Raw genomic sequence first — 27,043 nt, forward strand, 5'->3', positions numbered from 1 at the left:
CTTCACTCCACTCTCCACTCCAATTTGTCTCTCTAACATGAAACGGAAGTGTCCGCTTCTGGGACGTATCCTATCGTATCTTCACGTTTCATTCCGTTTCCACGCGTTCCGCCGACAACAAGGCGGCGAAAGTGGAAGGAAAAATGGGCTCGGAAAAATTGAAACACCTACCGAAAAAAAGCCCAGGTGCCGCGAGAGCATTAATCTTAGCGGTGGCGGTAGTAGTGTCCACCTGGGACCTGGGTTGGGTAGTGTACGAAATGTGGAAGCTTTCTTTTCTCCCTTTGCACCAATTCTTCAGTCGGTCCGATTGAAACCGATCCGACACCGTCGGTCAATTGGCTTTCCCCACACCCAGCGATTTTGAGTTTCCAGATTTCCACGGCCCGGCCCATTAATTCCGTTTTCCCATCGATCCCCCCAATCGATCCGTTGATTTGGCGGCAAATCATCGCGATTGCCCGTTCGAGTGTAGCTCTCGGGGTTCGAACCGTTGATTAGCACCTTCCTGGTGCTCCAATGCTGTCATTTGGGGGCCGGTCCAGATGCGATGGGAAGATAGGATCGCCGCAATATGATAGCCCGTGTCGCTTTCGTGACCCAGAGATCTGCGTTGCGCGTTAGCTTCTGCGACGCAACCGTTCGGCGCGGCGATTTTTACATAACAAAAGTTTGGGCTTTGGATAATGTTTGGGCTGTTTCGTAAGAGTGTTCGTGTTGTAGTTTTTTGTTTATTTCTGGGGCTCTACATATTGGCTTGTGCATCGGAAGTGACAGATTCGCGAAATCGCGAAACGTGACGAAATACGCAAATTTCGAGCAGCATTTCCATCGGGTTTTGAGTGCACCGCGAACAGCTGAAGCTGATCTCGGCGACCACAAAAACCGCTCGGTGGTTTAAGGGTTTCGTAATCGACACGTTGAATGCTATTCGAAACGGGAACGGGACTCCTTGAGATTTGTTGAAATTGACTCGAAGCTCGAGTTCGTAACGCTGTGGTGATAATGCTGGTCAAAGTATCTTTGTAAGGAAATAATCATTTAAGTCTCTTTTTCTAGAGACCATGCTGGAGTTAAAATTTTTACGGAAGCCAGCTGGCGGAAATAAAACCAAAACGAACCGCGGATTCGAACGTGCCATTGTGAGCTCATATGGTCTGGTGTTTTTGGTCTTATTTTGCTACAAACAGTGTCGTGTGAATACGTACCCACGAGTTGTCTTTGAATTGCGCCATGTTGTTGCCGATAGACCCCACGGTAGTTTCTATTGCTTCCAGTGGCCGGCGAGCGTTGTGCTTTTGCCTGGAATGGTCCGACGGAACGGTTAACAGCGTACGGAACAAGACATTTTGTTCCGCCCTCTGCACCCCGAAGCCGTAAGTAGGGGAACAGTATTTACCCTACGCCAAAGGCTAATTGATCAATTGACACTTGTCACAGCAACAGAGCTCAGCGCTCACTGCACTTTCGGAGCCCCACACTCACTCGCGCGCGGTAATAATTGCTTAACCACTAGGAACTAGCGACGACAGGAAATTGCACACCTGACTGAGGCTGGTGAGCAATGGTCAATTCTACGATTTTTGCGATGTACTGCAAACACTCACGCCCGATTTCGCAACTTCCACTGGCTTGGCAACGAAAATTGGTGTGTGAAAAAAGGCACGTTCCTAAACGAGGGACACTTTCTTCCGATTTTCGTCGCAGCGTGAGAAAGTGCGGCTAAATTCCCGGTGAGGACAATTTACGCACACGCGATCGCGAGCAGCGCACTGGATGCTGAACGCAACAAAACACTTGAGACACCAGCATTTAAAGAAAAAACACACGCGTCCGATCGTCACTTCTGGGACCTCTCAGGAAAGGTCTCGAGAAAGAGGCGCCCTACGCGGCGGAAGATCGGTGTTTGGATTCGGGTTTTATTTTACGATTGCCTCACACGCGTTGTTGGAAGGTGACTGTTTTGCTTTATTTTTGGCCCCCTAAACCGCGTAGCCGTTTTGTGGGACGTACCCCGGCTCCAAACGGTTGGCGGCGATGTTTCATTCAAAACAGAATCTTCGGCGCGAATGACGGCGTGGCGCGCGTCGACACTGCGAATTTGACTGACACCGTCAAGTGGCAGCGTGACGTGATTCGATTTGTTTCCGATTCCGGTTCTGTTTGCCGTTGCCGTCAGCGGCAACCATGATTCGCCCGGTCCGATCCGACCGGGTTGATCGTGTGTGCAGAGAAAATGGTTGGTCAATCAACAAACGCACTAAACTCAAACACAGTGAAGTCGGATGTATTCACGATTAGCGGACGGTGACGATTAATCTGTTTTTTCTCCGATTCTTCCACACGGCGGTTGTGTTCGTTTTTTTTCTCACGATCTTCGGGCGACACTACAGTTTAGAAAGCGGATTGACGCGATCCTCGATTCTAAACTCTCACGGGGCACCGCGTTCGTTGGTTCAAATATTGTGTTTCACGCGTGCGTACGCCGCGCTGTTGTCTGTTGTTGTTTATAGCACATGGAACACTCGCGCAGTGACGAAAAGGCAACGGCGCAACGCACTGCGCACGCGAAGACGGCTTAACTCTTTCTGGAGAGCTAAGCGCAGTGCGCTGAGCAACCCTCTCACCGAATGCGCCCCACGCGGCGATCTCTCGCGCTTGCGTGTGGGGAGCGAGCGAACCATGGTCTGATCGAAAAACACAGTGAAATGGGTTACAATTTCAAGCGTTGATAAGAAAGGCGATTGATTAGAAGCAAGAAGCCGAAACTCGCTAATCGGGTGAAGTTGAAAAAGTAACTAAAACGGAAGTGACAGTTTGTTTTTAAATTTCAAAACAGAGCCAACATGGGCTAATGAATAAAATGAAAATTTGTAACCTTTGCACGAGTACGAGCACATACGAGAAACGAAAGCGAAGGTCGCTACTTTTGGAACGGTTTTGACGCTTTTAGCACCCCCAAAAACGCAGTAGAATCATCAATACGTGACAAACAACACAGCGACGTGATCCACGCTCTATTTCTACGTGTATTCTCACTGGTGAGCGTGAATGATGGCACGAGGCGCGGCTTAGCTCTCCAGCAGTGTCGGAATGCGTGCGCTCAACCGTTCTGTCTCTTCCTCAAAGTCAGACTTCGCCGGACTCAATCGATCGATCCGTGAAAACCGAAATCACGAAACATACGCACGCATTGCCTCGGAATGCGCGTGCTCCGGAAAGACACTGAAGGTAGTTGGGTCAAAGAAAGTACGAAGTCGGAGAGTTGGAAATCGCGATTGTGTGTTCCATGTAACACATGTCTGTCTACCATTTGTTTAAACACTGTAAGCGCCCCCCTTGTTGATTGCTCGCTCACTTTTCTCCGACCAGAAGTCTAGAAGCGGCTTGTTAAAGTCGGACATGATCGATGTTACCCGCGGACGCAGCTCGAGCGCAACGGCTTTTTGTCCGATTAAATGAGTGCTAACCGTAGGAAAACATTAAACTCTTCTTTGTCTCTTCGCCGAGCGAGAGAGAAAGAGAGAGAGAGAGAGCAAACGAAATCGAGATTCAGGCGATGATGTGGTGAAACTATCACCCGGGCCTAGCATGTTCAGCATAATAAATTCCACTGAATAACGGGGGACAACGTCCATGCGGCTAACCAACGGGTTGATTGGCTAATTGAATTTTGAATTCTAACGGCTCCGACTCCGGTGGCGCACTCGAGCGCAAAAGGTGACCCAGCGGTGGGTTTTTCCCCTTTAAATTGATAGACGCGACAGGATACGGAATTGTTGTGAACTGAAAATGTGCAAGTTAGACAACAGCAGAACATTCTTCCATCTTCCCCTCGCGAAAGTTTCTCATATTTTCGGGGCGGTTCAAGACAAAGACTCCATTTCCATCGGGGGTGGTGTTGTAGATTTTAAAACCGTTTACTTCTATCACGATCAAGCATGAAATTACAGTGCGAATGCTGATGCTGCCACTTCCGCCGTGCTCCCGCCACGGAAATTCGGCTCCAGTCTCCAGTTCCAGCAAACGATGGGTCGCGCGCAACATGTAGGAATCGTAAGCGTGTAACACTACAAAGCCACAGAGAGATCTAGACATACTGTTCTGTTCTGAGCTGCTCATGAGTAAGTTCGAAGATTGGACGCTAAATCGTTAGTATCGAATATGTTTTGATTTGACCATGCTGACTACGGGGTACGTGTATTAACTGGGCGTGTGCTCGCTTCCACCCGGGGGGCTATGTAGGTATGTTGGCAATCACGGACGAGGGCATCCTAATAGGCAGAGTGCTTCAAGCTACAAGATATCGTAATTCGTGCGATGGAGTTCTTCTGCGATCAGCAGTTCATGTCAGTTCTGAGTGTTCCACTTTGTTGATAGGGAGGGATTCTTCTGTCCCTTCGTGATCCGCATAGAGTTTATCCCTCCACTAAGAGCACTTGCCTTCCTATCACTTCGCATGCATGCAAATATCGCTTCCAGGCTTGCTCGCCCCCCTGCTTCCAGTCTTACAAAATACGGCTACAAAAAACATTTTATTGTAAAAATCGTTGTGATTATTCTCAGTTAGTGCCCATGCTTTGGGTGGGGCGATTCCATTCAATCAAACTGGACAAACGGTTCGGTTGCGTTCTACGGCGTGTTATCATGGCTGGTTGGTTGGTAATTGATAAGACTTTTTGCGCCTTTCACTTTCAAGTTCTCTCTCTCTTTTTCGGCTTAATGCAAAACATTGCTCTATCAATTGGTAGACACTGCGGGGCAGTGATATTTCTGTTTAAATCCGGTTATTTATCGTAGTCTATCGGCAGAATGGAATTATTCTATTAAAATCTTGGGTTATCTTATGTATGCCATTAAAAATAGAACGGGAAGAATCTTCAAAGATTTCAGTCTGAATGCGCAACGTTTATCAAAAAAAACGCGTTCGTAACGAAATGGCAAAGCACAGGTTTTGATGTTATCATAGTATTTTTTTTAAATAAATGATTGTATAGTAAATTTGATCCGACATGCACATTGAATGCGAAAAATGAATGAGGCGACAAATGTAATACCGCATGGCGTACCTTTTTCTTGTTAGCCTTCTGCTGGCTCAGAGGCGCCCACCGTACACATCACCTGCAGCTACAAAATTAGCACATATGGCCTCGATAGTTTAGCGTTATTATGAATTAGAAAAAGCCAAGCTCGCTGCAAGTTGTCGTACACCACCGCGCGAAGTATCTAATCGATTCGGCGGTTGCTATTGCCTATTGCTCATTCCCTGCCTCATCCTTCCCCTACAGTAACTCCTACAGTTCGTTGTGGCAAATGCGAAAACGGAACAAAGATTGCGGTGAGATCGGCGCCAATTCGCGGATCACGTGTGAGCTCCGAAGGAGCCCAAATATGCCGTGGGCAGGTGGTCCTGCTTAATTGGATTACTCCGAACGCAGAACCGTCCCCGCCGCACGAGCTTAAGCACCATAATGACAAACACCTCCAAGTATTCGAAGTTCGAACTTTGCTTCGCTGGCCGCTGGATGCTACAAAACGTACCCGCCCGAACGGTTCTTCGACGTTCCTCGACACAAAGCTCAGCTGACCGGCGAGCGGTGCTTAGAAACGGATTAATTTCGCGGCCACCACTAAGCCCAACAGGCTCAACAAACTGTTGCCCAACGTGATGGTCGCGACGGCGCCACTGCCCACTTTTGGCGTCATCGGGACGCGCGTGGTTGTTGTTGTTGGCAGGTCCTGGTCCACCGTCCCGGTGCTGCCTCCGAAACTGCCTCTGGTGTTCGTCGGTACAGCCCCGGAACCCGATGTCGCGTTTGGCCTTGTCGTGAACTTGGACTTGTCCGCTTTCGTCAGTGCGTCGGATCGGCAACACATGTCGTTCTGCTTCTCGTACTCCAGCATGCAGCGACTCTGCTTGTGGACGACGGGTGTCTCGACTTGGGCCTTCTGAAAGTGCTCCAGCAACCGAGCCTGGAAGTCGCACGGGAAATCGTTACCCTCGAGGTAGATTTCCGCCAGGTCGTTGTTTTTCGTCAAACCCATCGCATCCAGATCCGTCAGCTTGTCGTGGGCCAGGCGCAGGATCTTCAGCTTTCGCAGTGGGGCGAACACTTTCACCACCAGGTTGGTCGTCACCAGATTGTTGTTGGACAGGTCCAGCAACTCTAGTTCCGGCAGGCTGACGTCGCGTTCGTTTTCCACGTAAAACGCCCCGACATCGGACAGCAACAGATGGCGCAGGTTGGTTAGGGGCCCGAAATCGCCCAGATCGATGGTGGAATCTTTGGCAAGCTCCTCGTTGCCGCTGAGGTTCAGTATTTCCAGGTTCGTGAGTCGCGTCAGGTTCGAAATGTCCCGCAGCCGGTTCGAATCGAGCATCAGCTCGGTCATCGGCGTATTGGTGGCCGTCTGGTGGACAATCACTTTGGTGATGTAGTTATTGGACGCGTACAGTCGCTCCAGTTTGCTCGGGATGACCACGGAGGTGAGGTTGGTGCCGGCCACGTACAGGGCCCGCAGGTCCGGGAACGCACTCAGCAGCTCTTTCGGCACGTGCACCAAGCTGCTGTCCTCGAAGGCGACCTGCTGTACTTTTTTGGCAGCCCCCGACTTGAACTCGGCCGCGGCGCTCCCATCGTAGACCACGTTCCGAAACACGCAGTAAGTTTCTTCGTGTAGCTTTTGCATCGTGCACTCGTAGGCGATGGTCGCCTGCGAGAGGGCCGGAAGCACGACGCACAGCAAAAGCCACGTGTAGTTACTGAAAGCAGAAATCAATCGTCGGACATGAGTGACGAAACGGGCCGAACCGTGCCCCCTGTTGCATCCGCTCGAACGAGAAGAACGCGGCGGCACTCGGATACAGATCGGTCAGACACCGGGACATATTTGTGATTCGAACGGAGTAAACAAACGGGGTGGGGCGGATGAAGCAGCAGAACCAGCAAACAGTAGCGTGTGGGGTGGTCTGTTTAGCATCAAACGTAACCCCAGTTAGCGGACAAGCTAGAGGATGTGGTAACAGGCGGGGAAGCTATGGGCTGAGTCACCGAGTCGTTCGGAAGAATTTCCGGTGGCAAAAGATCAATAGTTTTCCCAACGATAATTTCCCGTTAATGCAATTCTGGTAGTTATTGGGAAAAAAAAGAAAAAAAGGTTTCCCATTTGTCGATCGATTAAAAATTTGCTGGAAAGCATTCGCCTCCCTGGCCCAGCATTCGTCTCCGGCCATGTGCGCGTCAGGCAAAACAATTCCTCGCAGCGAGCACCCGAGCCCAGCAATGGAGGCGCCACGCCGAATCGTGTTGCATTTCCGACGTGCACACTCATACACATATTGCGCCAGACATAGGATCCGGCGAGCTCGGGATACCGTCGGCGGATGCGAATTCTGTCTAGGACACGTCTGCAAAAACTATCGGGTAGACGCTCGGCGTCGGCAGGTGGAAACAATTAATCGGCCCCAAGCGGCGTATAGCGGCTGTGGAGTGGCGTGTCCGCCAAGGCGCAGCCGCGGAAACGCCGGCCGACGACGACGGCGGTGAAGTCAATGTCGGCGGCGAATGTCTCGCCTACACACACTCTGACACGCTCTATATGGGGTGTCCCCGAGAGGATAACGCGAAGTTATCGATGAGGTAAGAAATCACAGCTTTAATGGCGATTTTGTTCAACCTGCTGCCCTCGAACGCCAGAGTTCGCTGGCGAAAGATGGCTGAGACCTGGAGCTACGAGGAAAGCTTACCATTTGCGTTGAAGCTGCATTTTTTCGTCCTTATGGAATTATCGCACTGGGAAAGATCCGCTGATCACGAGCGCTTCTTCACTCACGAATGGTTCACGAAACACTGTACTGAGGCTGGTTCGCTGGTTATAGATTCGAATGTCGAACTGAACGGAAGTGGTGTGCGTTAGTCTGTGTCATGTACAATGGTTTAACACACACATTGGAGCCCCGATTAGAGTGTGGCGAACGGTGAGGCCACAATAGTTCTCTATCGGATGCGTTTCGAAAATTCCCGGTATATGTTTCTTATCTAACGACCGCAAACTACTATATAGTGTCTGAGGTTACGGTTGGGTTTATGGTGATCGCCGGGGGCGGGCGTATTTCTCGTCCTAATATTTTGGTGCAACATGGTGCAAACAATTAGATTCTAACAATGATCTTCGTTTCCAACGGCAAATGCTGCCCATTCGAATTCGGGGTTGGATAGTAATTACTTTCATTCGCGTTGCAATTTTCTTTTCGACCCTAACGTTCGTTATGCTGGTTCCAATGTATTTCCGCATGCTGATTCGTGCCGATCACAAAATTACTAAGGAATTCTAGCAACGACGTTTTTCCCGCCGGAGGTCAACATAAACTCATGTCAATTGAATCGATCACGGACGGAATTAGAGGTCTATCGAATGCGAGTGTACAGACTCAAAAAGGAGCAGGAACGGCAAGAAGGGACGAGAGCTAAGATTCTATAGCCTAGATGTAAAATGAACCTAAACGGGTTGTAATCGTAAAACTGATTGAACGTTGAATGAGTCGAAGGACTATTTACTTTTACAACTTTTCCATATCTCTTAATATTAAAGTTTTTCATATTGTTCAAGCCGTGAACTGTTACCAAATTCATCTTCTTTTTGTCACCTCCTCATTATCCTTATCTCTCAATCTCCGACCGAACGAATGAACGAAAGAAAACGATTGAATTGAATTTTTGGACAGAAAATCTTACTGACTCTTCTTGCTAATTTGTCGTATTTATGCCGTATAATGTATCGATATGATGAACATTGTTTCACAAAAGAACATTTTGGAACCATGTTAGAGTGAAACAATAAATTATTTATTTGATTTCACAAAAATACGTGGCGCTCGCTATTTCACACATCGGGCCACACACAGTGAATTATTTCTAACAACGCTCAAGACCGGAAATACACACTAATGCCAACACAAAATGATAGACGGCATCGGGAGCAATCTTGCCTCCAGGCCACTGCTTCTTCGCCTTCGTGCCGGGGAAACATTTATGGTTCAGATGAGAAGGTTGGACGATGGGAACGTACGAAGACCGTATCCGGTCGTCAGAGATGGAGACAGGAAAACCGGGACGATGGTTGATGAACTGCAAAGTGGGTCGGCATCCTGCATAGCAGCTTTATGATCCGACGATGATGTTGTTGATCGGGATGTGTATCAGTTTGACGAAGAAACCGATAAATCCCATGATGCAGAACCCGATTGCGGTGGCAATGGCAATCTTCTGGAACTCGCGACGGTCCGGCTTGGTACACCGTTTGATGAGCCGAATGGAATCCTTGGCGAACGAGCGTCCGGGTTCGTAGAACTTGGTGAATTGATCCATTGTTTCCGAGCTGCGCAAAATAACAGTTCACATTGATTTACACTGGTTATTCCTTGGTGGTCACACTCCCGTCGCTTACCTTCAAGGAGGATTGGGGTTTGTTGCTAAATTACACTCCGATGGTCCGACGCGATCAATATTAGAAACAGCAATGAACACAACACACCGTTCTCGGCCAAAGATTTTAGATTTGTCCGTTTTGGATTCCACGTCGTTGGGTCGGGAGGAAAATAGCGACAACGTCACGCAAAGTGGTGTTGTCGCGAGTGACGCTGACCGTCATTCGTTGACAGCAGCTTCATTCTGTAACGCCGTAACGCTGGTGGTGCGTTACCTGTCGTGCTGAATTGGAAAATAAATGTATTAAGTGTTGCTTTCAGAATTTAATAAGAACACATAAAGAGGCTTATTTGAGATGTAAAATTATTAACGACCGTAAAATTTCATAGGAATTTGTTTTCTTTTGGATTTACTCCAATATTCAGCGCTCTGATACGGATCAAACGTTTGGTTTGCTGAACACTTCACTGTTTATTGTCAAAATGCAACACCGAACATAAAACCAAAACAAAATAGAAATGTTTCAGCTCAAAGTATCTATAATACAAGAACGACGAAAGTAGAAATGGATTCTACACAGCGGCAAAATGCAGTGAAAATGAAAACCAATTTTGTTCCACGAGTGAATCAGGTTAGTGAAGGAGAGTTTGTGTATCACTTTTAGTATCACTTTAAGTGTATCACTTTTTATGTTATTGTAGCTGGACTCGATACAATTGGACAACGAAATTGGCAACATCCTGCGACATCAGATTCAGAATATTCTGCAATGTTTACCGGTAAGAAAAGAATGGCACATAGTGACGCATTAATTGAAATTCATGTTATCTTCTCACCGTTTCTAGCCTGGACTGCTTACGTATGTGCAGCCGGAGATAAATTTGATTCTAAACTCCACGCTATGGAATTTCTCCATCCGCAAATCGTTCGCCACCTTCGGCCAGCAGATGCTGTCGATAACGTACGAACGGGATCAGCTGCCTCAGCGGAAGCTGGTGTTTCATTACGTCCTCACCACCTTGTTGCCTTATGCGAAAGAATGTTGCCAGTTCCGGCTAACGAGTTGGTCGTTGCTACAGCGTGTTGTTGCGATCGTTGAAAACGCGTTGGTAGTGTTTAATTTGGTCAACTTCTTCAAGTTCCTCAGATCGGGCAGTCGGCCATCGTTAGTGGACTGTGTGTTGCGCATCAGTCACCGATCGTTGGATGGTGCCAAGCGTAGAAACATCGGCTATTCGTACATGACCCGTGAGCTCGTTTGGGCCGGGTTCATGGAGCTGCTGGGGTTTACCATTCCATTCATAAACTACCATTCCCTGAAGCGGAAGTTGAGAAATGCTTTCCGCCTGGAGACCGCTGTGCAACCGGTGGAGAAGGTCGAGCTTAGCACCGAGACTAGGTGTGCGTATTGCAACGAGAGAGTAATTTTACCGCACTATATGGGTTGCAGCCACGTGTTTTGCTATTACTGTCTAAAAGGCAACCAGCTGGCCGACGCCGGGTACCAGTGCAATGTTTGCGATTACCAAAGCGATAGTTTTAAGAAGGTGGTGGTGGTTTAAACATTGATTGTTCGTTACAGAAATGGTTTTATTAGTGGCGAGCTAAGGGTTACAGGTAAATAAACAATTCATTGACACTTCAAACGAACGCTTTTATCACTTTTAAGTAATGTGCTGCAGTATTCCTTGTCTAATAAGTTGCTCACATTGTAGCTTCGGTAGGTAGTGTTGGCTGTTCTTTTTAAGCAACACAATCTCGCCGTTATCGAGCTCGAATTTCCCGTAATCCGTCAAACAGCGTACCTCGATGTAGAGCGACTTTGGCGGTTTAATATCATTCGTAAGATTCAGCCCGTATCCTTCGTGAATGGACGCCATGTACTCGGCAAGGATTTTAGAGTACTTGTTAAACCACATCGATTCTGGTTCGTTGATGCAGGATTTGATTTCGGGCGGTAGTGTAGCACCAACGTGCCATCGGAGTGCTTTCAGACGGAACAGCCGATTGGCTAGATACGCGAGTACGCAGCGTTTCTGCCGCTGGATCAACTTATGACGGTACATTACGAGGGGTAAAAACTTGCGGTCACGAGTTTCGGTGAAGGTTGTTCTGTGAAAAAAGCAACAAAGAAGCCTTCAGCAAACTTAATTTCGTGGCATTGGGTCCAACTTACGCATGTGCGTAGTTTTCCTGGTAGATCTTCGAAATATCTTCCAACACCGAACGGACACCATCATCCTGCAAAGATTGTATAATAGATACAAACTTACTTACTTAATCCGGTAGATACAACCAACAAATGATAAATGCGGTCTTTCGCGTTGAACTTACATTAAATTGTGGTATTGGATCTGTTGAACGTTCAAACTCTCTTATTAATTCAAAGCCTTTGTCGGTCGTCATATTGGGAAAGTAAACAACAAATGATCAAATGTTTTTGAAGAAAGAAAAATTTGCGCCAAAACTCGAGGGTTTCGAGAAGAAACTTCACTTTTGGATTTAGAACACACCTCGAGCGGTAAGTTTAGAACACGATTTAAAAGTCTGACGAATTCAAATTATAAAAGAACGAATAAAAGGTGATCGAATGTGACTATGAATCAGTAGTAATAAGCTTCATTGAATTATAACAAAAGAAATCAATTTTTCATTTGGCATAGAAAACAAGAAGGTTCGATTCTGTTTAGTACAAAATTTTGTTACGTAGGTTACGTTACGTTACGTAGGTGACGTATATCATATGACACTTGTAAACAAAAACAAAAGTAACGGATGAGGGATGAGTCAACACTGTTCTGAATTTGTCTGCAGCGGTTGCATTGTTTTAAATCCTTTTAATCCTTCTTGTAAATAAGCTCCAATGATAAAGTAACTGCTAGCTGTGATTCATCTTCCGTCGTGCTTGAGTGCTTTAGGTGTACCGATTTTAGCCATTCCTTCGCCACTGATCCATCTAAACGCCCGTCGATGACTGCCGAAGCCGACATTCGTTCAATTCTTTCAAGTGCATTGGACGCAGATGAGGCCGGTCGTAAGGGGGAAGCAATCGACTTGTATGGTCAAGCGGTGGAAAGAATTCTCCAGCTGGAGGACCGCGAAAAGCGCGAGAAACTTAACAAATTTGCAAAACATGCACTCGAACGTGCGGAAGAGCTGAAGGGAATCACTTACTCGCCGAAGCATTCCCTCCCACTAGCGCAACAACCCACAATACCGGTGGCCCTGAAACCGGTGCAGAGTAGTGCCGGGTTAGGTAAGTGGAATATATATACAAGCTCAATATACAAGAGTGTTCGCTTTTAATCGCTGCTCTCTCTACTCCTCCAGCAAGCCCGTCTCGTACTGGGCCCGTTCTAGAAATCAGCGGCAGTCGGCATGCTTACAGTAGCGAGGAGAAGCGGGTGCTCGAACACACGTCACACATTAACGCAAAGGTGTACGTACCGTTCATGGACATCGATCTGTTGGAGAAGTTTCACTTTCCACTTCCATTCACCGATAAGGATGGCAATCTTGAGCTGGCACCAAAGCAGAAGCGTGATTTTGTGCAGTGGATTCGAGTAAGCGAGTTGACCGAAAGCCCGCAGCTGATCGTTGGTGATCACGCAGATTTCTACAGCATCCGCCAAACGGTCGTCTCCGACTGCAGTTTCGTGGCATCGCTTGCGGTAGCCTCGCAGTTTGAGAAGCGCTTCAAGCGCCGCATACTGACATCGATCATTTATCCGCGCAACAGTCGCGACGAACCGGTATATAATCCGAGCGGAAAGTACTCGATCAGGATGCACGTGAACGGCATTCCACGGAAAGTAGTGATAGACGATTATCTTCCGCTTGGGCGCCACAATCAGCTTCTTTGCTCGTATTCGAGCAACAAGAACGAATTCTGGGTTTCGCTGCTCGAGAAGGCGTACATGAAGTTGATGGGAGGCTACGACTTTCCGGGTTCGAATAGCGTAAGATTGCGCGGAAATCTTTTATCGGCTTACTTTTATTCATCCATTGTTTTTACTTCCAATAGAACATCGATCTGCACGCCCTGACAGGCTGGATACCGGAGCGAGCGTTGGTGAAATCGACCGAACCGGACTTCAATGCCGATGCCGTGTTCGATCGTCTGCAGGAAGGCTTGAGCATGGGACGGTGCCTGGTAACGGTGGCCACCGGTGAGCTCACGGATGCCGAAGCGGAACGCACCGGACTCGTGTCGACGCACGCGTACGCCGTGCTCGATATGCGCGAGGTAAACGGTGTGAAGCTGTTACAGCTGAAAAATCCTTGGTCTCACCTGCGCTGGCGGGGCAACTATTCGGAGTTGGATGCGGTTCACTGGACGTCGGAACTGCAGCGAACGCTCGGATACGATCCAAAGTTGGCGGCCACGTACGATAACGGTGTGTTTTGGATCGACTTTCGGTCGATAATGAACTTTTTCGATGTGTTCTACCTCAACTGGGACCCGACGCTGTTCCAGTACACCTACTGCATCCACCAGTCGTGGAGTGCAGGCGTGGGACCGACCAAAGATGCGTACACCGTGGGCGATAATCCTCAGTTCAGTCTTACCGTGCCAGCGGGTCGTGGCTCCGTGTGGATACTGCTAACGCGCCACATCACCAGTATAGAGGATTTTCGCGAAAATCACGAATACATCACGGTGCTAGTTTACGCCAGCGGTGGTAAGCGGGTCTATTACCCAACCGAACCGCCGCCTTATATCGATGGGGTGCGCATCAACAGTCCGCACTATCTATGTAAGATCCGGCTCGACCCGAACACCGAGCGGCGCTACACGTTGGTCGTGTCGCAGTACGAGAAAACGGCCACCATCTACTACTCACTGCGAGCCTACAGTCGGACAAAGTTCGAGTTGAAACAGCTGGAGCGACGATATGCGGTGGCCGAGAATGTAAGTGTTTCATTAGGAAATAAAGAAAGCAAGTTTTCTATTCGTTCGCTCCATTTGCAGCTCAACGGCGAGTGGAAGGGCAAAACAGCCGGTGGGTGCCTGAACCATCCGCAAACCTATCGTAACAATCCGCTCTACCGGCTACATATCGGACCGGCCGCTGCCAGCGATCTGGTGATCGAATTGCGCGGCCCAAAGGTGTACCAAGTAGGGTTGGATTTGACAGTCGTTTCGTTGGAAGATTCGACGGTCACAGCACCGTTCGTATCGCAGAAGACGGGCGTCTATCGGTCCGGGTTCTGTGTGCTCGATCTAGAAGGAATTCCGGCCGGTGTGTATCAGGTGCGACCGTCCACGTTCCTTCCCGAACAGGAGTCACCGTTCTTTTTGAAGATAAAATCTACAACGAATGTCGTGATCGAAAAGGTGACCTAAGCATCGACGCCGCCAGACTGTTCGCTGAGACGACAAAACGAGATATTGAAGTGATTACGTCGGACGTACTGGATTGTTTCATACTATTTTGTTGTATATTTATTCATTTTAATGGAAGTATGTAGACGGCTTATGAACGGAACGTTACTTATTTACCTTTCACTGTGCGAGCTTTTAAAATGTTTAAATAAATTTAATAATAAATTTCCACCACTTGAACAAGTATTTTTCTAGAACTCTCAATTTAGTTACAATAACAATTTATCAATTTTGCATTAGCACCTTGCACACCTTTACACAAAAGTGCATAGCAATTGTAACAATTGCTATGTTAGTTTTGTTTTTTTGTTGTTTTTTTGTCTCAGTACCGCTAACAAATTATTTGTCTTTTAAAATCATGTTCTCTATTTTGGCAGCTTATTTCGTGTGCCAGAACTAGCTACTTTTCGATAAAACGATAAGTCTTTACTTGCCAGCGGTTGCGACGATCAACTGTTATCGGTTGTACAAGTTTGCCACATGCAGGACTAAAAAGTGTATTTGTTTGTTGGAAATCTTATGAATAAGATGCGGAAAAATGACGAACTGTGAATTTTGTGAAGTTTGAACTCTCGTTGGAGACCTTGTCGTTTTATTTTATCGATGAATAGAACAACTAAAATATATGTTATTTAAAACGTTCCCAGTACTGCTGGCGATTTTTGCGAAGAAAAGAACTCAATAACTGTTGACGCAATTTGCGCAAATTGTGTTTTACTTCTCAACCGCAACACCCAAAATTGTCACTGCCGTTGGCACGGTATGGGCCGTAAAATTTGACCAAAGTTTGGCCAATCACGTGGCCAGAGAGAGGTATGATTTAATTTACAATTCTTCCCGAAATGAAACGTAGTGTGAATCGAATTTACAACGTTATCGTGTTCTGATCCTCGCCGGTCCCGACCTACTCGGTAGCGTCCATCATGCTGACGAGGCTGTTTAATTTACTGCCCATCAACCACGTGGTGGCTGGACGCCCGGAGAAACACTGGGCCGGATTGTTGTGTGGGTGTGTGGCTGTGTTGAGAGCACATTTCGCCGGGAAGCACCTCGAAAGCTCGTAATCTCATTACGTCGCAATCAGTGGAAGCCGCGCTCGGGAATCGCATTAGGCCGCGGTGCGTGATGTGGCGATGGCGATGGCGAAAATATTGATTGCGACGAAACAGCTGGGCCCACTTCCGGGTGCTGGCTTTTCGCTGGACGGATCCGGCATCCGGCGCATCCAGAATCGGTAATGCGATTGACCCACATTATCTGCCACCACGTCACCGGTCCCGTTCTGGAAGCCGTTCTTTTCGTTCTTCCTCTTGTCGTTCTCGGTCGATCGGAGAGTGGATGATGTTGATGGGACTATTTTCGAGCCACGAAGCCACAAATGTACTACCAATAATGGAGATATGGATTGCACCGTAACGGAAGCCGATGTGAGGCAGGCCTGTGGCACGGCGAGCGAGCCTGTGTACGATTGATGATGGGACGCTGTCGTCGGAGGCAGAAGAGTTGAGCCCCCTGGAGTGGATGGATGAACGGGACCATTGAAAACCTGAGATTCAGGTGCGAGCCCCAAACCGGAGCTCAAAGGTTTTCATCACCATCAAGCATCGTCGTCGTCAGCGAAGGTATGATTGAAGTTTCGGTTTCGGTGGCACCGGGTTTTCCGCTGATTGGTCGCCCTTGCCAGCGCTGCCTCGCGGGCGGCCGACCGCGGTCGATGGCTTTGATGTCTTGAACAGTGTGTCAGAGTTTTCCCAGAAATACAATCAACTTTTCGTGCAGTGCGCGCAGTGACCTGTAAGCAGATGCGTCTTCTGGGTCGCCGGAACCGGCAACGATTGACAGCGCGCGGACAGCGGCATCGTCCGGGAAATGTGCGAAAAGCGTGCAGCAATTCGCGAAAAAGCTTCGCAGGATGACTCCTATTTGCCTCTATGACCCACATGCTGCGCTGGTCGATGACTTTGTGAGGTCGCTTTACACGCCGTGTACTGAATGTGAATTTTTACCTTCAGCTTCAGGTCTTGTTAATGACATCGGGGTGATTGATGACCGATGTTCGGACTGTCTCAATGTAAAAGGAAGCTTCTTTCGGTAAAAAGGGCTCAAGTTCGTAAAGGTGCGTTCCGCGGCCACACTGCAATGTAGTGTAATATAACTAAACTAACAAACTAAAAGTATCTAACTCACACAGTATTAAAAATTGGCCTGGTCTCCATACATTCTTCAGAAATCTATAATTATAAAATGTAATAATATAGTTAAATATTTTTAAGTTAATGTAGCAGCATTTTGTGTCCTTAGTCTCATTTTGTAATTATATTTTATTGGTTTTGTTGGTGTTCGTTTTTATGCGCACCTTGAACGAAGAGCAACAAAATCAGGTAACATTATGACAGGGTTATCAGTACAATATCATTTCTATTTCCCTTGATTTAATATGCTTCAGATCATCCGAAAATCTACTTCACTCAGTGCCCGGGACTGGCAGCATTAAAAATGGATTACGGTAACGAAACTAAATGCCCGACTGTTACCCGACTGCGTCTTGAAAAGCGAAAGTAAGGGGATTATTCAATTCACGACATCCTGCGGGACAATTTCCTTACCTTTGCGAGCCGACCGACGGCTGTCGTTACTTGGGCCACGCGCGGGCTCTAAAATGCATCCATGCACTGGCCACAGTAAACGAAGAAATGGGCAAAGTTGGGACGATATATCCCGTTGAATCCAATTTATCGCCCGTTGCGCTCTTTATGGTACCAGCGGCAGCGGCAGGATGTTAAATGCAGTGAAACATTTCAAATGTTGATCCATTTGCTCATCGTTTGCTGTAATCTATCTTAATTCCCCGGCACTGCTACAGGGTTCCCAGTACGGTCATTAGTAGCCCGCTCGGCCCGCTCATCATGTCGTCCACTGTTGTTGTCCGTTCGTAGCTGTCGTCGTATCGTCCGTCTTGCCGGCAGAAAGCGCCCAAGACGCTTCCGTACGTTTGAAGCCACTATTCAACTGGCGGCTATCGCACATCTCCCACGAAAGCTCAGAGACGACCGGCGAAGCAATTTTATAACATTTCCTGCCCCGGCACCGAACCGGCCAACGTGGGTAATTTGTTTCGCGCACGGCGTAAGAGGATGCTTATAGACGACTGGTGGGACGCAACATTAGCGAGCCGTTGCCCGCTCACGGATCCCTTTCTGGGGCGGGAGATTTTTCTCTGCCCTCTAACATGCACCTGGGCCATTGTTCGATTGCACCAATTTATTGCCGACGGCAGTTCGTAGGTTGGTTGTGAGGAAGAAAACAAACAGAAATAAAATAAACCATTCATTGGCCCGACTTTGCATTAATACGAAACGTTCGTCTTTTTTTTCGTCGAAAAATCGATACCTAGTTCCCTGTCTAGTAAAAAAACATTAATATATTTTAAAATTATTTTAAAATAACTGAGCCCATCATGCATGGTCAAAATTAGATAAAATTTTAATAAAAAGCAAAACCGTACTGGTTTATTTTTTATGAATTATTGTCCTTCAGATAGGTCTAAATGAGTTCTTGTTTAATATAAAATAAAGAGTTTGAAAGAAAAAAAAAAATTGAAGATAACAGGTTTCACTAATTTCGTTATTTGATTTAATATTACCAATAACATTTCAGTGATTGTTTGAGTGTTATTTGTTTTCTTAAAACCCATAGATCTACCTAAGCTAATTAGTATCCTCAATTCTTTCATGTTTGTGTTAAAACTTTATTGGTAGTAGAATGTGTAATGTTAAGCTCAGCGAGTTGAATTCAAACTGTTGCTTTGTAAAGGCTCAGAACCGACGTCTTTGGGATGGGACGTCAGTGCGTTTTTTCTGTTCATTATTAAAATATGCTACTATTTTGGGTTTACTTAAAGTTAGTTTTCAACAAAAAAATTGTTTGTTAAACGCTTTCGTTGCTAGGTTCTTACTAAATGTGGACGATCAGCTATTTTATTTTTCTGTCTTTCATTCAGCAACAGTTTCTTACATTCTTTCTGAATAGGTACATATTTTTTCGGTGCACCTTGTTCAGCATGATGATGATGAAAATTTATCACCGTCACCGATGGCCAGGCGAGTGGACGTGCGATTTGCGATAAATACCGATTTCCGTCGGCAGACGTCAGCGTCCCATCCTAGTGTCCTCCGCGGCCACCGACTGTTCGGTGTCCGATGTGCAATAGTAAAAATCGGCCCCAAATCGCCTGATGGACCCATAGCAAAACACCACAAGAATCATCGTCCATCATCGAGTGACGCATATGTTGTGGCGTTGTGGCGCATCCACACGTTTTGCAAAATTTAGCCGTTTTTCGCACCGTCCACACCGGCACCGGAAGCCGGACCTTTGCTGCTGCTGCCGGATGCCGGAAATGCATGCCAAATTCTGGGGGCCGGGTTGGTAGAATTTTCGCTGACACCGCAGGGCAGGGGCAGAAAAACTAGCTGGACTCACAATCACAACTACGTCCGCCGTCCACGGGTGCGGCTGGCGAGCTGGCCGGCTACTTCACTCTCAAACAATGATTTATTACACGTTCGTTTTGGCTCCAGGCTCCGTCACGCTCACGGCTCACGGATCGTCAGCGATCCTTGTTTACCGATGCACGATCTCTTTGTGTGTGTGTCTGTAGTGCTGTTTTAGTATTGTTTTTATCGCACCCGGACTTTGCTTGCCATTTTATTGGGCACTTTGTGGAGGCGGAGGCACAAAAACACATATGATTTTTGGCTTTGCTTTTAACCCATCAAAGTCGCAGCGTTTTTGCTCGAAAAAGTGGTACACTTCACGCGGATTTTTCCTGTTTGAGGAACACCACTCAAGATGGACCGGTTGGCGAGGTGCTGTTTTCTTGTCCGGATAGCGAAAGCTGCCGGTGTCTGGTGTCCGATGTTCGACGATGTTTCCGTTTCCGACCATTCCGACCGGGTCCGAGCCCGAGGCGAGCCCAAGGAGTGCTGTTGTTTCTGGTCAGACCTGGAGGGTTGCTCGATAAATTGTTGTAAATAATTGTACAATCTGCAGTTGCCTCCGGCAGAGAGGGATCGGCGCAGCGAGATCCGACCGAATCGAATGGATGGGACATATTTGTCGTTTTGGGCTTTGGCTGAGCTGGAAGGGATGCCGTGTCCTGGGGCGTCCTGGGGTCCATCTGCTGAGCATTTGTTTTACAAAAATTGAGCTAACTCCTCCTCCGGCGAGATTAAGAGGCACTTAGGATGTGTGAGAAAGGGTTGGTGATCATGGATGTTTGCGCCCTGGTTCGGAGAATCAAGGGAACTTTATTGCGCTCGTGACCATCTAATTTTCATAACTTCACATCTGTTTCATGTTTTCGCGGTAACACAAAATGAGGTACTATAAAATAAGGGAGACATATTTTTTATTAGACATAGAGACATATTAGTCCTATTGATGATGATGATGATGATGAACAATGATGTTGCTGTTGTTCTTTATGCTTTTTTGTAATTGTTTTTATTGATTTTGTTATGAAATCCGCAAACTTCTCTCCAATTCAGTAGCGCACTTTAACTTTTAGCCCAAAGACTAAAGTGTTCCTCGGTTCCCCGTTAAAGTGTTTTATGAATGTTCCATAATTCCCTCCCGAGAAAGGCTCATTGCTGTTCGTAATGAATAAATAAGCGTCCTGCAGCGCAGCCTATGTAATGTTGGAACGGAATGTGAAAAGCCTTCCGCAGCCGCATCGTCGTATATCGATTACGCCATTACACCGGCACTCATTGCCACCGTTCCGTACTCGAGGGGCGACACAACAACAAATCCAATGAGGCTCGAACCGAAACAATGTCCCCGGCGGCAGCGGCAGAACGTAGAGTTAATTGTTTGAAACCGGCAGAGACATTTTTCCGCAATGTGTTTCGGATTTTTAATCTCTACCGGCGAACTACGGGGTTCCAGTTCGATCGACGGACGGGAAGCATAATTGCAGGCTATGGGGTGGCGCGTTTTGGGGCAAATGGGAAAAATCAGAAAAATCACGCGTCTCTGGAAGGGCGCAGAAGGGCCTTGTGGGGCTCGTGTTTCGGGCATACGGGAAAAGCCGTCGCATTGAGTGTCGTTGTGGTTATTATTTGTTGCTTCTTTTTGGTTCGGTTTTCGATATCCGTTTCCGATTCCTGGTTTTGGTCCAATGTGTGTGTCGTTTGAGGATCCCTTTCCGTTTTTCTCCCTTTTCTTTGTTTTCTGCCTGTTTTTCAATTTTTTTCTTTCGTTCCTATTGATTCACTCGGCCTTTCAGCTTCTCTCGTGTATGCAGACGTCCAGTTATTGCAACTTTGTTCGAATGATTTTCATAAACCAGAATGAGCCAGAGTTGCGGGTTGCCCCAAAACGGGGGCACCAGAGTTCTGGAATCTGGAAAAAGCCTAGGCACACACTAACCAAGCGCTGGTGGAAATAAACAAAATCGAACATCTATTGAGTAACGTAATATTCAATAGCGCGAATCCAATATCCATTTTGCGTGCGAGTCGCGGCAATACCGTCGATCGGAAAGGCAGCCTCAGAGCCAGCCAGCCTCACGACATTCCGGATGCTGGCCGGAAGTCTGGAATGTGGCAATTTTGATAATTAAAAAAATCTGATAGTTACCAAATTATTTTCATCGGTCAATATCGGGTTCTTGTTTTTTGCTGCGCGAGCAGCAGACTTCGGCTTTTTAAAATTTTTATATGAATGAAAAAAAGTAACGCCGAGTGGGAGAAAAACATGTTTTTCGAAACTGCATTGTATTGGGATGCGCGCTGGTTGACATTTTCTCGCCGGTCGTTGCTTTTTTGCACTGTATTTATTTTCCGATTGCTGCATATGATAAATTGCAGTTGGGCCATGGGAAAAAAGAAACCAGGGATCGGTAAGGGATCGCGCAATTTTGCGATTGAATATTTTCACATTGCGCAACCCCTTTCGTGTGTTGGGGGGTTTTTCTTTCAGTCATCGATCTGGTTCTGTATAGTGGATCGATGGTTCCGCCTGTGTATGTGTCAATTGTTGGACAACAATGTTTCGTCCGCCCGAACAGCAAATGGGGTAATAATGTGGAATAAAGCACAGTTGCTGGCACTTCGGCGTACTTAGAATTGGTGATATTTTGTGTCAACATTTATTGCCCGGCACAAACCCCCGGGAACGCCGGGACCGCGATGAAGCGCTATCGGGATCGCGAGAATCGCGTTTGATTTACACTCTCATTCCTTTCCATTGAATAATTTTCGAATTTATCAAACACTTTGCTGGTTGGTTGGCTTGCTGGCGCACGGAATTTGTTCGCCGTTTTTCCGCGATTTGCGATCGGAAAAATCCACTCACTTTTATATGCTGGAGAATATCAACGGCATTAATTTGCAGGGCGCATCGTTGAACGGAATGTAACTGTTCCGAGGGGCACCGATGAGGTACGCACGACACTAATCCGTATGGAAAAAGTAAAAATGCATTGTATGGTATTCTGATTCCGTCTAAATAAAATAATACGAAAGCAAAGTGAATGCTCTAGTTACAACCGAATATGGCTGGCCGTAAGAATTATTGAAAGAACTTGTTTGTTTGGATGAATTGCAATCGAAATTTGGATTTTAATAGTTTGAAAAAAAGTAAACTAGAGTTTAAAAATTTGTTGTAAAACCGTTGTACGTGGACAAAAACACAAAATATACAAAAGTGTATTACCATTAACTAACATACATTACATTACTACATTATAAATTCTGAAAGCTCAATATAATTTTAGCATGAAATTTAGGATTATTTAACGTAATCAAAATATTCGTTGGTTTTATTAGCAAGTGTTTAAGAAGCATAGCTTACCCAAACAGAAAACGATGGAAATAATCGTGAAATGGGTTCTTCATTTTCGCAACATAATTTTCGCACTGGTCCAATGTTTTGTTTTTGTTGCATACAACAGATCGGCATGTAAAAATGAACGGTAAGCGGTACAGGACCAAGATTATGTTGCTTACTGTTAAGTGTCTCAATCGGAAGCTAATTGACAAGCGTTAATCATATAGTTCTCTAACAACGAAGCCACATTGCAACAGTTTACAAAAGAATACTTTCCACGAAATGTACCTGTTATATGGAAACCTTTACACAGTCGTTCAAGGACTATCTGTCATCGAGGGTGATTATGATCCGGGTCTTAGAAGCACCTGGATTTTGAAGTCAGTTTCAAAATGTTCGCCTCAAAACAATGGCGAGTAGATCGTAGAGTAGACATAATCGTAAGCAAAAGAATCAAATCAAATCAGACAGTTGTTACCATTCGCGCTGGTGTTTCGAAACAGGTGGTAACCCTTCGAGAGCTCCGTCAATCCGTCAAACTCGTTTCATTAGCTTCAAATCCTCCCATCATGCTGGAATTGAATACAATGAAAGGCAAGGTTTTCCATTCAAAATTAGTTTCCATTGGAAAACATGGAAACTCTCGGGAACTCCCGGCTAGCAACGCCCACCTCGTCAACGCGGGTGGACCCATAATCATTGCGTTTTGTGGGGTGAGGTTTTTGAAAGCTTTTTTAATCAACTCACCACTGGGAACTGGGCACAAGCCACGCCAGCGGGTTGGCTTAAAGAATTAGCCATCTTATCGACATTCATGATGCGCCGGGTTTGCCAGTGCGGTCCGCGTGTGTGGTTCTGTGCCCTGAAAGCACTGACCGTTATGTTAAACTTGTTGAACATGAGCTCACGTGATGAGCCAGCGGGGTTGATGAACCGGTCCGGGATTGGGAGCTCTCGAAAATGGTAGTCTCCCTCCCTCAGACACTGCGCTGGTTAGACACTGGCGTTGGGGTTGATGATTTTTGTTCCACAATTTTTTTTTTCTGCCGCAACTTGGGGTTAAGTTGGGCTCTGGTTAGTGCTCCGGGATTTCGTGCATTAAAGTACTCATCCTCCGGTAGGCGGCCAACATTGGCCATCGTGTTACGCCCGGGGGCCGGCTGGCGGTTGATGATGCAGCAAATGAGACGAGCGATGTGTTGTGCGCGCACAGAAAAGAAAAGTTTTTCCCACCAGCAGCCACCTCCTGGGCACCACCAGGCTTACCCTTGGCGTATCCAGTGAATTAGAATTCTATAATCACAAGCCACGGGCCCGGTTGAGTGGCAGGTATGTTCGTAGCTTCCCAACCCGTGTGACTTCCCACTCGGCAACATATGGTTGACTGGGGTTGCTACATTACACCTTCGTCTTCTTGTGCGCTGCGAGCGATTCGAAAACTTGCGGGCAGGCAGAGGGGACTCCTTAGGCCCTGATCCTGGCGCACCTTTTCGGGCAGCAGAAAAACCGAACAAGACTAATGCATTAGAAAGTTCGGGCACGTTTTTGACCACCGGCGGCCCTCCGTGACTAATGAGCTAATCCCCGTCGGTTAGTTAGGGGTCCCGGAGTCTCGGAAGCGAGGGATGATGAGGGAGGGAAGTGCCGTAGTGTTTGATCCCTTTGAAGGTTTGCAGAAAACGCTCAACGGACGCCTCCAGCAAAACGCCCCATTAGGTCACAGTAATTGGTTTCCCCCCTTTTCGAAGGATTTTTTTGACCATTTTTAACATTCGTCGTGAGACGGACAAAGCAGCGATCATCATTGCAAGAAGAATCGATCCCGGATGTTTTCGGTATGTTCTATTATGGGTTTGTAAGGCTATGAACATTGTTGATCCGATCCGACATTAATGACCGAGAGGGAAGAATCGACAAGGTGTCTATCAGACGTTGGGCTACACCTTCGCCTTTTTAGCAAAAGACGCTTTCGTATGTTGCTATAGAGGTGCTGAAGGCAAATTCGCGCCCCTGAAATAGTTGATAAAGTTTACTTCACGATTGGTGTTAGCCGACTGAATCAAATCGGCCGGTGTGCGTCTTTATTTGTATCATCGACATCTGACAGGACGCAGGGTTGACACAAGCTGTGTTGAAATTACTCACTTTTCAACAATAGTAACACGCTCAATTTTGTTCAGAAAGGGAGCTGCGTTCTTCAGGTGCGTCCGTTACACTTTCGGCATTTTCCGGCTTCAAACATTCCAATACCGCAATGCTGTATTCATATGGCTTCCCAAAAGTCCTCTGATGGCGATCGTTCAGACTCTGGAATGTAGTTGAATTGATCAATAAACTGTATCTCCACCCATCTAAACCGTCTATATTCGTTTTGATCATTTATGTACTGCGTCCCCTAATAAAAGCCTTCAACAATCAGGTTTACGGGACCATTAAACACTGTTTGGTAATGTAAATAGTTTCGATAAATACTTGCTCATATTGATTTACTTATTTATCACTTTTATTTTTTTATATTTTTTTAAAATTATTTTAATATTTTTGTTTTGTTTATTTATTTATTTATTTATTTATTTATTTATTTATTTATTTATTTATTTATTTATTTATTTATTAGGAGTATGCGTAGAAATTTATCGTTTTTTTACCAAATTGAATCGTTTATTGTTCAAAACTCTTAACAAACTAGTCAATCGAAGTAGTGTCCGTCGCTAGCCACTACTTTTTGCCATCTTTCTGGCAATTGTCGGATTCCATCGCGGAAGAATGCCTTATCTTTTAAGGCGATCCACTGATCAATCCAATTTTTACAATCTTCATACGAAGTGAAGCGTTCCTCAGCTAATGCATGTGCCATTGACCTGAAAAGATGGTAATCCGAAGGAGCCAGATCCGGGGAATACGGCGGGTGGGGTAGGACCTCCCATTTCAGCGTTTCAAGGTATGTCTTTACTGGTTGCGCGACATGCGGCCGAGCATTGTCCTGCTGCAGAATGATCGTGTTATGCCTTTGGCCATATTCTGGCCGTTTCTCCTTCAATGCTCGGTTCAAACGCATTAGTTGGAGTCGGTAGCGGTCTCCGGTAATTGTTTCATTTGGCTTCAGCAGCTCATAATAAATTACGCCACGCTGGTCCCACCAAATGCAGAGCAGAAGCTTGGATCCATGGAAGTTCCGCTTGGCCGTCGATGTTGTCGCATGACCCGGGTATCCATACGATTTTTTGCGCTTGGGATTATCATAATGAACCCACTTTTCATCGCCAGTAACTACTCGATGCAAAAAACCTTTGCGGGTGTGTCGTTGGAGCAGTTGTTCACTCATGCACAAACGGCGTTCCACATCCCTTGGCTTCAACTCGTAAGGCAGCCAGTTTCCCAGCTTTTGGACCATTCCCAACGCTTTCAAACGTCTGGAAATTGTTGTTTGGTCCACTCCACATGCATCTGCAAGTTGTTGTTGTGTTTGGCACGGGTCATCTTCCAGCAATGCTTCCAACTCTTCATCTGCGAACGTCTTCGCTGGTCCCGGGTGCTCCTTGTCCTCAGTGCAAAAATCACCACTTTTGAAGCGCCGAAACCAATTACGACAAGTGGCTTCGCATATAACAGCATCGCCATAAGCCTCCTGAAGCAACCGGCATGCTTCGGCTGCAGTTTTCTTCAGATGGAAGTGATACAACAACACTTCCCGCAAATGACGCTTTGTTGGCTCGAATTCGCACATGGTTTCGTGTTAATAACAATCTCACAATGGAAAAATTGACAAATGTGATGATGCAGATTTGTTGACAGATGCCTAAGCTTGACATTTGACAGTTATTTGATGACATTTGTGCCTTCTATCCAACAGTAGCGCCCCCTATATGTAAACGATAAATTTCAACGCATACACCTAATATTTATTTATTTACTAGCAGACCGGGCAAACTTTGTTCCGCCCCATGGGCAATAAGTAAACAGATTTTGGATTTTATCTACTTCGGCTTCCCGGTGAAGTATCCGATTGGCTTTCCTTCCCGCTTCCCGTTGCATACAAGACAAAACTCGCACCAGCTAAATTGACCTGGACTCAAATTGTTTGAACAGTTTTCGTATTTTGCTGAAATTTTCCCAAATTTTGTATGGGAGCCACCCTTTGTAAAGTGGCAAGGGGTTTCATACATTCACTAGAACATTTCCCCTTCCCAAAAACTTTCACCTGCACAATTTGGTTCAACTTGTTCGAAAATAACACAAATTATGCTGAATTTTATGTTACGTTTATATGGGAGCCCCCTCTCACGGGAGGTTCGAAATGTACTTTTCCTATTATAAGATCCTAAATGAAATCTACTCCGTACATATCTCTCTCTTTTTGTTTTTCTTTCTCTCTTTCTCTCTCTTTCTCTTTCTC

General features: G+C 46.4%; 5 protein-coding genes across 5 annotated transcripts; 2 read left to right on the forward strand and 3 right to left on the reverse strand.

The window, feature by feature from the left end:
• Positions 1 to 3,966: 3,966 nt before the first annotated feature.
• LOC131212720 (uncharacterized) lies at positions 3,967 to 7,844 on the reverse strand. Its single transcript, XM_058206702.1, has 2 exons — positions 7,748 to 7,844; positions 3,967 to 6,763 (listed from the first exon to the last, which is right to left on the reverse strand). The coding sequence occupies exons 1-2, from the start codon at positions 7,765 to 7,767 to the stop codon at positions 5,602 to 5,604; spliced, it is 1,182 nt and encodes a 393-aa protein (XP_058062685.1). The 5' UTR covers positions 7,768 to 7,844; the 3' UTR covers positions 3,967 to 5,601.
• Positions 7,845 to 8,824: 980 nt separating this feature from the next.
• On the reverse strand, positions 8,825 to 9,609 carry LOC131216112 (protein transport protein Sec61 subunit gamma). The gene is made up of 2 exons (XM_058210524.1): positions 9,448 to 9,609; positions 8,825 to 9,378 (listed from the first exon to the last, which is right to left on the reverse strand). Exon 2 carries the CDS (start codon positions 9,366 to 9,368, stop codon positions 9,162 to 9,164), a length of 207 nt encoding a protein of 68 aa, XP_058066507.1. The 5' UTR covers positions 9,369 to 9,378; positions 9,448 to 9,609; the 3' UTR covers positions 8,825 to 9,161.
• Positions 9,610 to 9,925: 316 nt separating this feature from the next.
• On the forward strand, positions 9,926 to 11,066 carry LOC131214990 (peroxisome biogenesis factor 2). The gene is made up of 3 exons (XM_058209350.1): positions 9,926 to 10,059; positions 10,130 to 10,207; positions 10,274 to 11,066. Exons 1-3 carry the CDS (start codon positions 9,994 to 9,996, stop codon positions 10,988 to 10,990), a joined length of 861 nt encoding a protein of 286 aa, XP_058065333.1. The 5' UTR covers positions 9,926 to 9,993; the 3' UTR covers positions 10,991 to 11,066.
• On the reverse strand, positions 11,006 to 11,834 carry LOC131215191 (DNA replication complex GINS protein PSF1-like). The gene is made up of 3 exons (XM_058209578.1): positions 11,763 to 11,834; positions 11,605 to 11,669; positions 11,006 to 11,540 (listed from the first exon to the last, which is right to left on the reverse strand). Exons 1-3 carry the CDS (start codon positions 11,832 to 11,834, stop codon positions 11,093 to 11,095), a joined length of 585 nt encoding a protein of 194 aa, XP_058065561.1. The 3' UTR covers positions 11,006 to 11,092.
• Positions 11,835 to 12,381: 547 nt separating this feature from the next.
• On the forward strand, positions 12,382 to 14,937 carry LOC131216303 (calpain-7-like). Its single transcript, XM_058210755.1, has 4 exons — positions 12,382 to 12,684; positions 12,759 to 13,387; positions 13,453 to 14,340; positions 14,401 to 14,937. Exons 1-4 carry the CDS (start codon positions 12,399 to 12,401, stop codon positions 14,773 to 14,775), a joined length of 2,178 nt encoding a protein of 725 aa, XP_058066738.1. The 5' UTR covers positions 12,382 to 12,398; the 3' UTR covers positions 14,776 to 14,937.
• Positions 14,938 to 27,043: the final 12,106 nt, after the last annotated feature.

Source organism: Anopheles bellator, chromosome 1, assembly GCF_943735745.2.
Source record: "Anopheles bellator chromosome 1, idAnoBellAS_SP24_06.2, whole genome shotgun sequence".
Classification (NCBI taxonomy): domain Eukaryota; kingdom Metazoa; phylum Arthropoda; class Insecta; order Diptera; family Culicidae; genus Anopheles; species Anopheles bellator.